This window comes from Podarcis bocagei (assembly GCF_964188305.1).
Source record: "Podarcis bocagei genome assembly, chromosome: 13".
Lineage (NCBI taxonomy): Eukaryota > Metazoa > Chordata > Lepidosauria > Squamata > Lacertidae > Podarcis > Podarcis bocagei.
This window is the reverse complement of record NC_138138.1, coordinates 55,932,136-55,949,089: the sequence shown is the minus strand read 5'-3', so window position 1 is coordinate 55,949,089 and position 16,954 is coordinate 55,932,136. Positions and strand designations below refer to the sequence as shown.

At 49.3% G+C, this 16,954-nt stretch overlaps 1 protein-coding gene across 1 annotated transcript in view; it reads right to left on the bottom strand.

The window, feature by feature from the left end:
* ZAN (zonadhesin) overlaps positions 1-16,954 on the bottom strand; it is a 73,253-nt gene that overhangs the window by 47,253 nt on the left and 9,046 nt on the right. The window contains exons 2-8 of the mRNA XM_081167481.1: positions 11,346-11,398; positions 9,823-9,969; positions 6,575-6,828; positions 4,644-4,728; positions 3,086-3,232; positions 2,114-2,275; positions 1,858-1,958 (exon numbers count right to left, since the gene is read on the bottom strand). Of these exons, the coding sequence (XP_081023607.1) occupies positions 1,858-1,958; positions 2,114-2,275; positions 3,086-3,232; positions 4,644-4,728; positions 6,575-6,828; positions 9,823-9,969; positions 11,346-11,398 (949 nt within the window). The remainder of the gene's footprint in view (positions 1-1,857; positions 1,959-2,113; positions 2,276-3,085; positions 3,233-4,643; positions 4,729-6,574; positions 6,829-9,822; positions 9,970-11,345; positions 11,399-16,954) is intronic.

Here is a 16,954-nt window from a genome sequence, read left to right as displayed (position 1 = left end):
GGGAGGACAAGGGTGACCACCAGAGAGGCCCACGGCCAGCCCCTCCATGCCACAGTCACGTTTTCCTAGTTTGACCCACAGTACGTTTAACACAGTTTTTTGCCGGGGTCAGTCTAGATGATGCCCTGAGTTCCTCCCAGTTCTCAGGGTCCTGCGCCCAGGGAGAGTTAGAATCTCGTGGAGGTTGCTGAGCTAGTCAGGCAAGTTTATTTGTTCCCTTGGGAGGTGATGGACTCGCCTCCACTGGAGGTTTTTAAGCAGAGGTTATAATAATAATAATTTATTATTTAAACCCCGCCCATCTGGCTGGGCTTCCCCAGCCACTCTGGGCAGCTTCCAACAGAACACTAAAATACAATAACCTATTAAACATTAAAAGCTTCCCTAAACAGGGCTGCCTTCTGATGTCTTCTAAAAGTCTGGTGGTTGTTTTTCTCTTTGACATCTGCTGGGAGGGCGTTCCACAGGGCAGGTGCCACCACTGAGAAGGCCCTGTGCCTGGTTCCCTGTAACCTCACTTCTCGCAGGGAGGGAACCGTCAGAAGGCCCTCGGCGCTGGACCTCAGCGTCCGGGCAGACTGATGGGGGTGGAGACGCTCCTTCAGGTATACTGGGCCAAGGCCGTTTAGGGCTTTCAAGGTCAGCACCAACACTTTGAATTGTGCTAGGAAACGTACTGGGAGCCAATGTAGGTCTTTCAGGACCAGTGTTATGTGGTCTCCCAGTCAGCAGTCTAGCTTGGATGGCCATATGCATTGGATCCTTCAGCTGAGATTCCTGCATTGCAGTGGGGTTCGGCTGGATGACCCTCGGGGTACCCCTTCCAACTCCACAATTCTAGAATTCTATGATGACCTTAGCTGGCCATTCACATGTCCTCCTCAGCACCCCCAGAGAATGAGCCAAGTGCCAGACCACACTGCTCTCTGCCCCTCTGCTTTCCCCCAGGGAAACCTGCTCTCTACTGCTGAATTGGAACAAATGCCAGCCGGGTTTTCCATGGATTGTTGTTTGTTCCTATTCAGCACTAAAGAGCAGTTTTTCCCGGGGAAAAGCTGAAAATCTCTCAGACCTGTGCTTTCTAGACATGGGACTTCGCAAGTGCAAACGACTGCCAAGGTTGCAGCTTTGATCCCTGCTGCGTATTCCTGCATTGCCGGGGGTTGGACTGGATGATTCTTGGGGGTCCCTCCCAACTCTAGGATTCTGTGATCTATGATGGGGACCTAAGGGTGGGTCTTATCTCCACACTGGGTGAGCTGAGCTGGAAGCAGGCTGGAAGCTGGAGACTCAGAGCCCTGTCCGCTCCGTGCTGGGTTGTGATGGCTTGGGACTCAGGCTCGGACTCGGAACCAGAGGAGTCTCAGTCCGCACCAGGTCCAGCTGGGCCATCACTTACAGAGGCTCCATTACCAGTTGGGTCAGGAGAGGCTGAGGCAGCCACTGGGTCTAGTAACCCACTGAGATCTTCCGAGCTGCAGAGACTGCGGTCTGAGAGCAGGAGAGACCTGAGTGCTCGCCTTGGGGCGAAGCAGGGAGGTGAGTCACTGGGGGATCAGGACCGGCCGTTACCCCGACAGATAAAAGGCCGCTGGACCCCGCCCCAGGGGTCCTGCCTGTGATCCTGTGCCTGATCTCGCCTGGTTTCCTGCCTTGGCCCTGCCGGACTGACTCCTCATGGAACCCTTGGATTCGGGACCAGACCTGGACCGCGTTGCTCGGGTCACCCCCGGGCCCAGCACAGGGCCCAGATCTACGACTGATGGGAAAGCAAGGTCCGTTGGGGTTTTAATGCCGTGAGCTTCTCCGTCTTATGCTCAGGTTGTAAATACCTGCCGAGAAAACCACCCTCCTCACCTGGATGTTCTCAGATGTCCCTGAGTAGACGGCTCTTCCCGGTTTCCAGTCGGGTCCATGTTCCCCTGCGAGACTCAGCAAGGCGGGCCCCAGCTCACCCCCTGTTCCGCACGGAAATGGGAAGAGAAACAGGCGCCTCCGTTAGCCAGTCCCTCGCTCTCCTCCTCTGGGAAGCAGGGGAAGGAATGTGGCAGGATTCCACTCCTGCCACCAACAGCACCCTTTCCCCGGGCCCGACAGGTCTCCGGAAACTTGCCTGGTTGTGCTGCATACACCCTCAGCCCTGTGTTGTTGGAGACGCCGTGCAAGGTATAGTAGAAGCTGAGAGAGAGGCAGGATCCGAGGGACTGGGAGAGGGGACTCTTCAGGAGGGCCGTGCCGCTGCCGCCCAGAGAATTGAGCAACATGTAGCGGCCAACTGCAAGAGCAATATTTGGAGAAAGTCAGGGTCTGCTCTAACGGGAAGAAACGCGCCAGAGGGGTTTGGAAGAAGCAGGCAGTCATCCTCCGGGGAGGCTCGTCCAAATCTGGGGCTGCATCGGTTCCCGCCTGCAGTTATTTGTCAATTTATATATCTATTTATGAGGGACGTGGGTGGCGCTCTGGGTTAAACCACAGAGCCTAGGACTTCCCGATCGGAAGGTCAGCGGTTCGAATCCCGTGAGCTCCTGTTGCTCGGTCCCTGCTCCTGCCAACCTAGCAGTTCGAAAGCACACCAGTGCAAGTAGATAAATAGGTACCGCTCCGGCGGGAAGGTAAACGGCGTTTCCGTGCGCTGCTCTGGCTCGCCAGAAGTGGCTCAGTCATGCTGGCCACATGACCCGGAAGCTGTATGCCAGCTCCCTCGGCCAATAAAGCGAGATGAGTGCCGCAACCCCAGAGTCGACCACGACTGGACCTAACGGTCAGGGGTCCCTTTACCTTTTCCTTATATCTATTTATTCATCACATTTATTTAGCTGCGACTCCTGCGTTGCAGGGGGTTGGACTAGATGACCGTTGGGGGTCCCTACGATCCCATAATTTACGTCCCACCTTTTCCTCCCAGGAGCTCAAGGTGGCACATGCGGCTCTCCCCACCTCCTCGTTTTGATCCTCACAACCACCCTGCGAGGTAGTTGAGGTTAAGAGGCAGTGATGGCGACGATAAATTATGATTAATAATAATGATCATTTGGCCTGATCCTGCTAAAGGCTCTTTGGACGCTCTGACATGTTCAGGACTCACAGCCGGGTTTTGAGAAGTCGTCCTCTGGCCCCACTCCGGGCAGGTCCCCGGCCCCAACCGACTGCTCCCACTGGACGTCTCCATCGGCCGGATTCTCCCATTGGCAGAGGTCGCCGTCGTCGTCAAAATCGCACCCGGTCACGCAGGCTGCAGCAGAGGAAGAAGACGAAAAGTCTCTCTCGCACCCCTTTACAGTGGGAATTATAGCGCCTGCTTTGATAGGTAGGCAGCCAAACGGGATGTAAAGAGAAGACTTCGCGGAAGGATAATGTCCGGCTTGGAGGGGTCCGTCTGCACGATGGCCAGAGACCCTTCCAGTTCTTGGTACCTTCTACCAAGGAAGGGCTTAAGTGATCTTGTGGGGTGGGGGATGTTTAGAGGACAAAGAGGATGGCAGTGGGCAGGTCCTGTTGTTCTTGGGGTGCCTCCTGCTCATTTGGGTGCAAGAGTCCTTGAACCTCGGCCTCTGGAGTCCTACCCTGACGATGATAATAATAATAATAATAAGTTTTAAATATTTAATACTATATTGTTTTTAACATTCGATTGGGAGCCACCCAGAGTGGCTGGGGAAACTCAGCCAGATGGGCGGGGTTTAAATAAAAATTATTATTATTATTATTATTATTATTATTATTATTATTATTATTATTATTAATTTATTTATACCCCATCCATCTGGCTGGGTTTCCCCTGCTGCTCTGGACAGCTCCCAACAGAAGATTAAAAACACAATAAAATGTCAAACATTAAAAGCTTCCCTAAACGGGGCTGCCTTCAGAGGTCTTTTATAAGTTAGACAGTTGTTTATTTCCTTGACATCTGGTGGGAGGGTGTTCCACAGGGCGGGCGCCACCACCAAGAAGGCCCTCTGCCTGGTTCCCTGCAACCTCACTTCTCGCAGCGAGGGAACCGCCAGAAGGCCCTTGGAGCTGGACCTCAGTGTCCGGGCTCAACGATGGGGGTGGAGATGCTCCTTCAGGTCTACAGTGGTACTTCAGGTTAAGTACTTAATTCGTTCCAGAGGTCCGTACTTAACCTGAAACTCTTCTTAACCTGAAGCACCACTTTAGCTAATGGGGCCTCCTGCTGCTGCCGCACCACTGGAGCCCAATTTCTGTTCTCATCCTGAAGCAAGGTTCTTAACCTGAAGCACTATTTCTGGGTTAGCGGAGTCTGTAACCCGAAGTGTATGTAACCTGAGGTACCACTGTACTGGGCTTTTGAGGCCATTAGGGCTTTCAAGGTCAGCACCAACACTTTGAATTGTGCTTGGAAACGTCCTGGGAGCTAATGTAGGTCTTTCAAGACCGGTGTAATGTGGTTTTGGCGGCTGCTCCCAGTCACCAGTCTGGCTGCCGCATTCTGGATTAACTGCAGTTTCTGGGTCACCTTCAAAGGTAGCCCCACGTAGAACGCATGGCAGTAGTCCAAGTGGGAGATAACCAGAGCATGCGCCACTCTGGCGAGACAGCCAGGGGCAGGGATGGTCTGGCAACCTCAGGAACCAGCACCCACTTGCCGCAATAATAACAGCAAAAAGCCCAGGGGTGCTTACGTGCACAAGGCCCGATCCTGACGGAGATGCTGTCCAGAGCGATGGTGATTTCTTCGGTCTTGACCTGGGTGGCAGCGAAAACAACCTGTGTGGGCAGAGAGAGAGAATGAAAAGTGGAACTGGGTTCCCCTGGAAGGTGGTGGACTGCCATTCCCTGGGGGCTTTTAAGCAGAGGTGGGATGGTCAAGGATTCTGTAGCTGTGAGCCCTGCACTGAAGGGAGTTGGATTAGATGACCTTCGGGGGTCCCTTTCCAAGTCCATAATTCTATGGTTCTTGTGCATTTTCTCAAAGCGGTAGTTTGCCCGACAAAGCGAGGCTCCGTGAGGGCCCTCGGGAACCGGGAGGGGATCGGCGGAGCTCCCTGGGGGCGAAAGGAGCAATTCACCCTTCTGCTGGACCTCTCAGCATGTGTCCTTCAGCTCTCTATATTGAACAAACAGGCCAAACCTTACGCCAAAGAATAAACGGACATAAATCTGACATCAAGAATCACAAAACAGAGAAACCAGTAGGAGAACACTTCAATCTCCCAGGACATTCTATACAAGATCTCAAAGTAGCTGTTTTACTACAAAGGAATTTCAGAAATAGACTGGAAAGAGAAGCTGCTGAATTGCAACTCATTACCAAACTCAAAACCATGGAGAGACCTGGTCTGAACAAAGACATTGGATTCCTATCTCATTATACATGACTAAGCCATTTCTCACCTTCTCACCCCTTGCCTTTTCCTGTAAGACCTATTACAGTCGTTAAGAGTCGTCAACAGGCTCATCTCAGCTATCTGCCAATCTCCCATTCCCACCACCCTTCTGAGTAATACCCCTCCCCATCTTCTCACTATATAGAAGGATCTGGCAACTTCTGTTTCAGTGTATCTGAAGAAGTGTGCATGCACACGAAAGCTCATACCAAGAACTAATTTAGTTGGTCTTTAAGGTGCTACTGGAAGGAATTTTTTTATTTTGACTATGGCAGACCAACACGGCTACCTATCTGTAAATGTTTAATAGGTTATTGTATTTTAGTGTTTTGTTGGAAGCCGCCCTGAGTGGCTGGGGAAGCTAGATTGGCGGGGTATAAATAATATATTATTATTATTATTATTATTATTATTATTATTATTATTATTATTATTATTATTATTATTATTCCAGTTAGCAGAAGCTTTGCAAGAGCTGAGCTGCAACCACAAATCCGAGCTCACGGCACCTGCTCAGTTTCTCCGCCTGTGCCTGAGCTGAGCTGCAAGAAAATTGGCCATGGAGTGCATGTTTAAAAACAAATAAAACAAGATTTTCAAGAAACCAATGAGGTTCCTACAACAGACGTTTACACCGAGCTCAGCTCTTCCGCATCCTAAGGTAAACTTGGCAAGGTCTGCTCCACTACATCGGATCAGTGCTCTTTTATTGCTAACGGGAATTTATTATTTTATTATGTTTATTTTACATCATAAAACGTACACAACGTTTGCTTGTGGGAAACAAACAAAGCGGTTTACAGAAAGCCATAAAATTATCAGGAAGAACAGTTAAAAAATCAACCATTTGAGATATTCCAAATATTATTTTAAAAACCGGTCATGGTTAAATGGAATAGAGTTTTTACCTATCTTTTTAAGGCTTGCCTAAATAAGAAAAAAAAAATGTTTTTAGCAGGTGCTGAAAAGGTTTTGCAAGGAACTGGAATGGGAGATCGGGGGTGAAAATGAGAGGAAAAAACCCACCTTCCATTTTTAGAATTGCAAATATGGGAGAACCTCCGAGCAGCCTGAATCGTTTATTTCCTCATTAAATTGTCCTTTTCCATTTCAAGTGAGCTTAATGGCTGAGTGGGAGGATTCGAACCCTGGTCTCCCAGGTCTCGGCCCAGCGCTCTACACCACCCACACTGAAACGTCTCCTCGAAAGCAGCGACACCGCTTACCTTGAAGGGGCGTTGCGATGGATTCTGGATAGTCACCGCTCCCAGCAGCCAAGACGAACTCTGCATCCCTCTCCGTGTCCACAGGGTGGAGGAGTTCCCCGAAGGATATTGAACTTTCACCACCAGCTGGCCCCTGTTGTCTAGGCTGTACAGGTAGTAGAGGAACTCGACGCAGGTCTCTGGCGCGGCCGGGTCCAGATCCGGGCTCTGCAACAGCACGGATGCTCCTTCCTCCGGGTAGACGTAATGGCCTCCTGGAATGGGGTGAGAAGTCGCTCGTTTCATGCGGGGACAGCGATGGTGTGCATTTACCTGCTCTGGAGGGCAGGATCCGAACCGACGGATTCAAATGATTAGGAAACAGATCCAACAGGCCTTCTCGGTGGTGGCGCCCGCCCTGTGGAACTCCCTCCCACCAGATGTCAAAGAGAAAAACAACTACCAGACTTTTAGAAGACATCTGAAGGCAGCCCTGTTTAGGGAAGCTTTTAATGTTTAATAGACTATTGTATTTTAATATTCTGTTGGACGCCGCCCAGAGTGGCTGGGGAAACCCAGCCAGATGGGTGGAGTATAAATAATAAATTATTATTCCACAGGGCAGGCGTTCCATAGGGTGGGCGCCACCACCGAGAAGGCCCTCTGCCTGGTTCCCTGTAACTTGGCTTCTTGCAGGGAGGGAACTGCCAGAAGGCCCTCGGAGCTGGACCTCAATGTCCGGGCAGAAGGATGGGGGTGGAGACGCTGTTCAGAGCAATAAAAACATAAAACTGGACAATAAAAACCATACAGATGTTATAAACAGGCCTCCATTAACCATTAACTGTTCAATACAGATAGAATAAAGTACGGTGCAAAGTTAAACTATGGAAATTGCCCGGCAGGAGGCAGGGGTGGCCACCAATCTTGATTAAAACCGGATTAGACAAATTGGTGGTGGAGGAGAAGGCTCTCAATGTCTATAAGCCACGATGCTCTGTGTCAGAGGCTGTATATCTCCGAGGACCAACTTCCAGGACTCATAGAGTGCCGCCTTACCCTCAGGTCCTGTTTGCGAGTGTAATAAACAGAAATCTGCCCTTATTACGTTATGGGGGACACAAGAGCCCTTATAGAGTCCTTTGCAGGTTCTCCATCGGTCGAAGAAAATAACAGAGGCCAAGCAGAGAATATTGAGAAGCAAAGCAGCTCGTAAGCCTGATCTTTATTGAACTGTTGCAACAGGGGGCTCCCCTCACACGCAGGAGAAGGAGGAGAACCCAGAACAAAGGTGTGCCTGCCCTTATATAGACATTTTAAATTGGCCGCCCTGGAGTCCAAGACCACCTCCAGAAACATAATACCTATATCACAGAAAGGGGTGGTCTACAACAGAAATCTGAGTGCGTTGTTTATCTCCCATCTGGCAGGTTACCTGTTAATGCTTACTTGACTGGATTGCCTGCGGAGCCTGGCCAGTCTTTTGTAATGATAAATACTTAGTTCCTCAGCCAGGTCACAGGCTCACACCCTATTCATATCTTAAATGTGCCCTTAAGACAGGATTTGTGAAGGAAAAGACAATGGGGAGGTTCCCAGTTTGACCTTGCAGAGAAATATTTGAGGTCAATTTGTTCAGGACTTTTTTTCTGTGGGGTTTTCAGACATGTGGTTTATATATTTATGTCCGTGTTTGCTTGATACATTTATGAACATTTATTACATATCTAAGACCTTAAAATTCTCACAACATGAGGACAGAATGCTGGACTTGACGGACTTCGGTCCCGATCCTTTGGTCCCGATTCTTATTTCCTTAAGATCTTAATCATACATTGCTGGAAGGAAGATTTCCTCATCTCTGCCCTGAACCTTCCATTTTATTGATCCTGAGTTCCGGGGTTACGAAAGGAGGAAAACCTCTGTCCACTCTCTCCACACTCCCTGATACGATTTCCTAAGAACATCAGAAGCGCCTGATTTCACCCCTATGGTCCAGCCTCCTGTTCTCACAGTGGCCGACCAGATGCCTCAATAGGGAAACCCACAGGCAGGATTCGAACACAAGAGCCTCTCTCCGCTCCTGTGGTTTGAAGCAAGTGGGATTCAGATTTTATCCTTCTCCTGGGGACGGTTCTTCAGCCTCCAGCCTCAAAGCAAGCCAGGCCTTCCTCTGGAGCAGGGGGGCTTTGGAAAGATACCCTCCACCAGGGCCAGGGCCTTCTCAGTGGTGGCTCCGACCTGGTGGAATGCTCTGTCCCAGGAGACCAGGGCCCTGCAGGATTTAACCTCCCTCCGCCAGGCCTGTAAGACACAGCTATTCCGCCTGGCTTTCAATTTGAACCTGGCTTGATCTTTTATTCCCCTTCCTTCCCTCCCCCTCCCCTTTTTATGAAGATTGCCCGCTCTGGGGTCCCACAGCTAATTCTCCCCTGGTCTCCTCACTGGCCCAAATAGGACTAATTTAGCCAGCTAGCCCTGGTGATCATCTAATGTTTCTTGGATGGATTTCCCCCCTAAATTGATTCTTGATTTTATTATTATTTACACTTTATATCGTATTTTATGCTTTTTTTATAGCATCAATTAAGTGTTTTAAATTTGTTGTTAGCCACCCTGAGCCCGGTTTCCTGAACTGGGAAGGGCGGGGTATAAATAAAAAAAATATTATTATTAGAGAGCCTGGTTACAAAGCACAGATCCACATGGATCCTCAGGATTTTTGCATTGGGTCACCCCAAATTCACCATCAGATCACATAGCATGTCCATGGCTACAGCTTGCACCAAAAAAATCACGCACCCACTGTTGCCTGGGGCCGCAGTGGTGCAAAAACATGGTTACAAAGCATGGATCCACATGGATCCTCAGGATTTTTGCATTGGGCTACCCCAAACTTTACCATCAGATCACATGTCTGTGGCCACAGAATGAACCACAAAAATCATACATCCACTGTTTCGTTTAGAATATTTTTTTTCTTGTTTTCCTCCTCTAAAAACTATGTGCGTGTTATGGTCGGGTGCGTGTTATAGAGCGAAAAATACGGCACACTTTAAAATGAGGCTGCATTTTAAATTACATTTTAACCTGTATTTTAAATTGGTTCCCCGCCCCTTATGTTTTTATTGTGATTTTATTGGTGTTAGCTGCCCTGAGCCCGGCTCTGGCCAGGGAGGGTGGGGTATAAATAAAAATATTATTATTATTATTATTATTATTATTATTATTATTATTATTATTATTATTATTAAATTCTTATAACGTACTCCGTTCAGGAACCCCTCCTGGCGGTCCAGGGCTTTCCCCGGGCTTCTTCCCCTCTCCTCGGATCCAGTCCCCGCTGTCATCCTTAGGCTGGGTCCAGTCACAGAATGGGCTGCCGGCGTCATCGAAGTCGCAGCTGGCGAGGGCGGCTGAGTGGAAAGAGAGGAGGCAAGCATAAGGGGCTGCAGCAGCTGCAGGATCCGCACTGGCACCAAGACCAGACTTCTGCACGACTCCTGCGCTCCAAGGGGCTGGACTAGATGGCCTTTGGGGGGCCCCTTCCAACTCGGCGGTTGCGAAGGTTCAACACCTTCTGCATTTTGGCAGCGCGCAGGCTGTCTGTCCCGGAGGTCCGGGGTGGGGAATGGCGTCGGCAGGGGCATGTGATGGGAACGCTCTGCACGCGCTCAAGAACAGTTTGACGGAGCGTGGGCCACGTGCATTGCCTGCGTGGGGATTCCCAGCCTCACTGGATCCCATCCCAAAGGATAAATCAACATGGCGCTGATTAGGCAAAATGTTCCCAAAATGCTAATGCCGTTGGCAACTTCGCCCAGAAAAGTCCTCATTTGCAGCTAGTGGGGTCCAAACTTTTTTCAAAGAGGGCCATATTTGATGAAGTGAAGGGCCGTGGGGGCCGACCAAAGTTGCTGACCTTTGTTTAGGATTGAAGTTTGTTATGTAGGAATAGGATCCAAACTGCAGCAGTCTGATTGGTCCTAGAACAATAGGATTCAGAATGCAGCAGTCTGATTGGTCCTAGAGGAATAGGATTCAGAATGCAGCAGTCTGATTGGTCCTAGAGGAATAGGATTCAGAATGCAGCAGTCTGATTGGTCCTAGAACAGTAAGATCCAGAATGATTGGTCCGCAGGAGCCGCCCAATCCAACTCCAGGTGGAAGTGGATCTGCAACCTGAATGGCCTACAGGAGAATCCCGGAACTAGCCAATCACATGGGGCCCATTGTCTAAATAATGTATATAAAGCAGACATTTTGGGGGAACTTCCATTCCTCACTACTATGAGCTGAATAAAGAGCATGAAATCCACACTTGACTCCAAGTATACAGTGGTACCTCGGGTTACATACGCTTCAGGTTACATATGCTTCAGGTTACAGACTCCGCTAACCCAGAAATAGTACCTTGGGTTAAGAACTTTGCTTCAAGATGAGAACAGAAATCGCATGGTGGCAGTGCAGCAGCAGCGGGAGGCCCCATTAGCTAAAGTGGTGCTTCAGGTTAAGAACAGTTTCAGGTTAAGTACGGACCTCCGGAACGAATTACCGTAAGCACTTAACCCGAGGTACCACTGTATTTCAAAGTTGTTGACCTTTTTTTAGGGTTGAAGTTGCTGAGGTTTTTTCTTAGTATTTTACCCCAGGAAATAAACTCCCACAGGGGCCAGATAAGGCCCCCGAAACGGACTTTGGACATGCCTGAGCTTTATAAGAGAGTTATATGAGAGAGGGCAGGGCAGGAGAGCCTTCTAGCCTCGTCCGGGAAGCAGTTGTCGTCACTTACATTTTGCTGTGAAAGGCTTTGATGGTAGCTCAGCCCCAAGGAACTGATTTGCCCTGAAACAGAGGAACCAAGAGTTAAAAGGGTAATAACCCCATAAGCCTTAAATGCTTCTCAGGTCCCTTCCACAAAAGCAGCATGAATGTCGACCCAGCGGGCTGCAGCTGCGGAAAAGGAGAATTACACACCAGGGATAATTAGGGGAGGAACTGAAAATAAAATTGCTGGTATCCTGCGTGCCGTTCTTTTAAGGTAAAGGTAAAGGGACCCCTGACCATTAGGTCCAGTTGTGACTTGACTCTGGGGTTGCGGCGCTCATCTCGCTTTAATGGCCGAGGGAGCCGGCATACAGCCTCTGGGTCATGTGGCCAGCATGACTAAGCCGCTTCTGGCGAACCAGAGCAGCACACGGAAACGCCGTTTACCTTCCCGCTGGAGTGGTACCTATTTATCTACTTGCACTTTGACATGCTTTCGAACTGCTAGGTTGGCAGGAGCAGGGACCAAGCACGGGGATTCGAACCGCCGACCTTCTGATCGGCAAGTCCTAGGCTCTGTGGTTTAACCCACAGCGCCACCCGCATAACACCTTATATAGCCTTGCCTTATATAGGATGGGGTAGAGCTGGGGAAAGGGTTTAGAAAACGGCAACCAAAATGATGGAGGGGGATGCAGTGACTGCTCCTATGAAGAAAGGCTTCAGCCTTTGGGGCTGTTTAGTTTAGAGAACAGCCAGGTAAGAGGCAACGCGATCGTTGCTCACAAAACGATGCACAGCACGGAGGAAATGGATAGAGCAAAAGGTTTTCTCCCTTTCGTCTGACACCAAAACTCACAGACATCCAGTAATGTGGGAAGACTCGGGCAGCTGAAACAAAGTCCTTTTCTAGTACTGCATAGTTCTAGATATCCATTCTGAAGGAAATCAGCCCTGAGTGCTCACTGGAAGGACAGATCCTGAAGCTGAGGCTCCAAGACTTTGGCCTCCTCATGAGAAGAGAAGATTCCCTGGAAAAGACCCTGATGTTGGGAAAGATGGAGGGCAGAAGGAGAAGGGGACGACGGAGGACGAGATGGTGGGACAGTGTTTTTGAAGCTACCAGCATGAGTCTGACCAAACTGCGGGAGGCAGTGGAAGACAGGAGTGCCTGGAGTGCTCTGGTCCAGGGGGTCACGAAGAGGCGGACATGACTAAACAACAAAAAGTTCTAGATGCAGGTGGGTAGCTGTGTTGGTCTGCCATAGTCGAAACAAAATAAAAATATTCCTTCCAGTACCACCTTAGAGACCAACTGAGTTTGTTATTGGTATGAGCTTTCATGTGCATGCACACTTCTTCAGATACACACGAAAGTTCGTACCAATAACAAATTTAGTTGGTCTCTAAGGTGCTACTGGAAGGATATTTTTTTTATTTTGATAGTAAAAGGTAAAGGGATCCCTGGCCGCTAGGTCCAATCGCGGATGACTCTGGGGTTGCGGCGCTCATCTTGCTTTATTGGCCGAGGGAGCCGGCGCACAGCTTCCGGGTCATGTGGCCAGCATGACTAACCCGCTTCTGGCGAACCAGAGCAGCGCACGGAAACGCCGTTTACCTTCCCGCCGGAGCGGTACCTATTTATCTACTTGAACTGGCGTGCTTTCGAACTGCTAGGTTGGCAGGAGCAGGGACCAAGCAATGGGAGCTCACCCCGTCGCGGGGATTCGAACCGCCGATCTTCCGATCGGCAAGTCCTAGGCTCTGTGGTTTAACCCACAGCACCACCCGCAGGGATGGCCAGTAACTTAGAAGGCCTTCAAGGAGGACTAGACAAATTCATGGGGGACCAAGTCTATGGATGGCTACCGCTAGCCACGATGGCTATGCCCTGCCTCCACGGTCAGAGGCTTCTGAATGCCAGTTGCTGGAAGACACGGGATTCCCCATTGAGGCAACTGGTTGGACCCTGCGAGGACAAGTTGATTTACTAGACGGTCCTAATGCAATGTACCGTATTAGCCTGAATATAAACCACACTTCTTCCCCCCAAATTCTGATCGTGAAAAGTTAAAGTGCGGGCTTATATTTGTGACCTTACACCGCCGGCAAAGTGGCGCGGCTCCCTTCGTTGCAGGAAACAGGCCAGGAGCGCAGGGCAACGGTACCCGTCCCGTCCACAGCTCCCAAGCCTCCCCCAAGCTGCCGAATTTAAAAAGTGCAGCTTATTTGTGGGTGTGGCTTATATTCAGGCCAATACGGCATGTTCTTTCCCCCCCATCTTTTTTATTGATTTTCACAACATTATAAACAAACAAACACATAAACCAAACATAATTCATAACCTTATTAAAAATTACACTTATTAACCTTATTAAGTGACTTCCTCGCTTCCCTTTGGTTGGATTTCATTGCGTGTCCTTTTAACGGTTTTCCAAATCGTAGTTCTTAACACAATTTAACTTAAACATTAGCATCCTTAGATCTTCACATTATGAAATTAAACCTGTTAATTCATCGCTTAAATAAAATCCTAAGCCAATTAAGTATCTGCAATCTGTTTTCAGTTAGAATATGGTATGTTCCTACGTTGCATTACAGCACAAAGTTCCCCTCCCTATGGCAGCAAAGATTTGCACTGGGGAAGCATCGCAGAACGAGGACCGAAGAGAAACGCAGTGTGGATGGCCCAGGATAACTCTGCCGCTAAAGCACCATGATTGCATCGAGGGCATGCTGCAGAAAACACACATACGCACAGAAGCCCTCCATCGTTTCACAGATCTCAACGCCTTGGGGACATGGCTGCTGTTCCTTCCCATCATTACTTAGCACACTGGTCTCAAGAAGCCTCCTTCTCACCTGGTGACCCTGACTCTCCACCTGGGCGTTGGCGTTGCTCAAAGTTCAAGGTGGGAGCAAACCAAAGGTCACTGTGAGGATAATGCTCTACAGGCTCAGAACAGCCCAGTTAGACTAAGACATAGCAATAAAGTTCAAGGGCCTTCTCGGTGGTGGCACTCGCCCTGTGGAACGCCCTCCCACCAAATGTCAAAGAGAACAACAACTACCAGACTTTTAGAAGACATCTGAAGGCAGCCCTGTTTAGGGAAGCTTTTAATGTTTGATGTATTATGGTATTTTAATATTTTGTTGGAAGCCTCCCAGAGTGGCTGGGGAAGCCCAGCCAGATGAGTGGGGTATACATAATATATTATTATTATTATTATTATTATTATTATTATTATTATTATTATGAAACGGCAAAGCGATAAATACCAGAAAGTAATGGCCTAAGGTACAGTAAGTGCGGTGGGTGAGGAGGACTCGGTTAAGCAAAGTAGGTTTACAAGAGGGGAGAGGCTGGGGGCCGGGGCTTCGGGCTTCTCCAGGAATAAAAGAAAGAAGTCTGCTTGGTGCTACAGTCTCCTGACAGGGCCTTTTTGGTGTTGGTTCCCCATTTGTGGAATGCCCTCCCAGTTGAGGAGTATCTTATCTCTCTCATTGCTCACTTTCAGGAGGAATTTTGAAACTTTCCTCTTTACCCAGATCTTTTAATGGCTGGAAGATTCTGTTCCAGGCGACCCTGAATTCACTGGGTTCTGGGTACCCCATTTTAAGAGGGATATTGACAAGGTGGAAATTGTGAAGCGAAGGGCAGACAGGCAGATGAAGGGTCTGGGAACCCAGCCTTGTGAGGAACGGTTGAGGGAGATGGGTATATTTAGCCTGGAGAAGAGAGGACTGAGAGGGTAGCCCCCTTCAAAAATCTAAAGGGCTGCTCCGGGGGGGAGGACTTGAACTAACAGATTCAAACCAAAAGAAAGGAGATTCCGACTAGACTTTCTGATAATAATAATTATAATAATTTATTATTTATACCCCGCCCATCTGGCTGGGCCTCCCCAGCCACTCTGGGCTGCTTCCATAGAAACCAAAAATACAATAAAATATCACACGTTAAAAACTTCCCTGAACACGGCTGCCTTAAGATGTCTTCTGAATGTCAGGTAGTTGTTTATCGCTTTGACATCTGCTGGAAGGGCGTTCCACAGGGCGGGCGCTACTACCAAGAAGGCCCTCTGTCTGGTTCCCTGTAGCCTCACTTCTCGCAATGAGGGAACCGCCAGAAGGCCCTCGGCGCTGGACCTCAGCGTCCGGGCAGAATGATGGGGGTGGAGACGCTCCTTCAGGTATACTGGACCGAGGCCGTTCTGAGGGTTAAGAGCAGTTCGACAGTGGAATGGACTCCTTCAGGAGGCTGTCAACTTTCTTTCATTGGAGGTTGGAAGTCCACCTCTCTGCTTGGATTCTTGGAGTATTGGCTGGGGGCTAATGGGACTCTTGAGAGTCCCATGGACTGCAAAAAGATCAAACCTATCCATTCTTAAGGAAATCAGCCCTGAGTGCTCACTGGAAGGACAGATCCTGAAGCTGAGGCTCCAAGACTTTGGCCACCTCATGAGAAGAGAAGACTCCCTGGAAAAGACCCTGGTGCTGGGAAAGATGGAGGGCACAAGGAGAAGGGGACGACGGAGGAGGAGATGGTGGGACAGTGTTCTCGAAGCGACCAGCATGAGTCTGACCAAACTGCGGGAGGCAGTGGAAGACAGGAGTGCCTGGCGTGCTCTGGTCCAGGGGGTCACGAAGAGGCGGAAACGACTAAACAACAACAACAACAATGGGACTTCTAGTCCAAATCGTCTGCGGTTCACCAGATCGGGGGCGGCGGCATTATAGGAGAGGTTAAGGAGAAACTTCCAGAGAGCTTCGCGAGTTCTGGACCATCATCTTAATTGGCATGTCCGCAGGGTTGTCACGAAAATGCAGAGTGTGGTATCCTCTGAACATCCGCTGTCTGTTCGATCAACAAAGGGTCTCCCTTGTTGTGGGGAAAACCAACGCAATATGTTTACTTGCTCTTTACCCCCCTTTCCTGTCCCCGCACCCCAAAAATAGGGGGCTGGAAATCCTTTATGTGTCAAAAGAGCCTGCTGGTTCAAGCCAAAGGGAGCACATCTAGTCTAGCATCCTGTTCTCACAGTGGCCAACCAGGTAACCCAATGAGAAGCCAGCAAGCAGGATTCGAACTCAAGAGCTCTCTCCCCTTCCTGAGGTTTCCAGCAACTAGTATTCAGAAGCAGTTGATGCCTCTGACTGTGGAGGCAGAGCTCATGGCTAGTAATAATAATAATAATAATAATAATAATAATAATAATAATAATGAGAAAAATTTTATATCCCGCCCTCCCCAGACGAAGCCGGGCTCAGAGCGGCTCACAACAATAAAGTAACGCAGCATTCTAAAATCAATTCATTTTAAAATCAATTCAAAATCAAATTAATGGCAACCATTGGGCTAGAGTTCTGCGAGGATTACCAAAGGAGGGGGTCAGGCTGTGCCTTGGCCAAAGGCCTGGTGGAACAGCTCTGTCTTGCAGGCCCTGTGGAAAGATGTCAAGTCCCGCAGGGCCCTGGTCTCTTGTGGCAGAGCGTTCCACCAAGTCGGGGCCAGTACTGAAAAGGCCCTGGCCCTAGTTGAGACCAATCTAACCTCCTTGAGGCACATGACCTCCAAAATGTTGTCATTTGTGGACCTTAAGGTCCTCCGCGGGGCATACCAGGAGAGGCGGT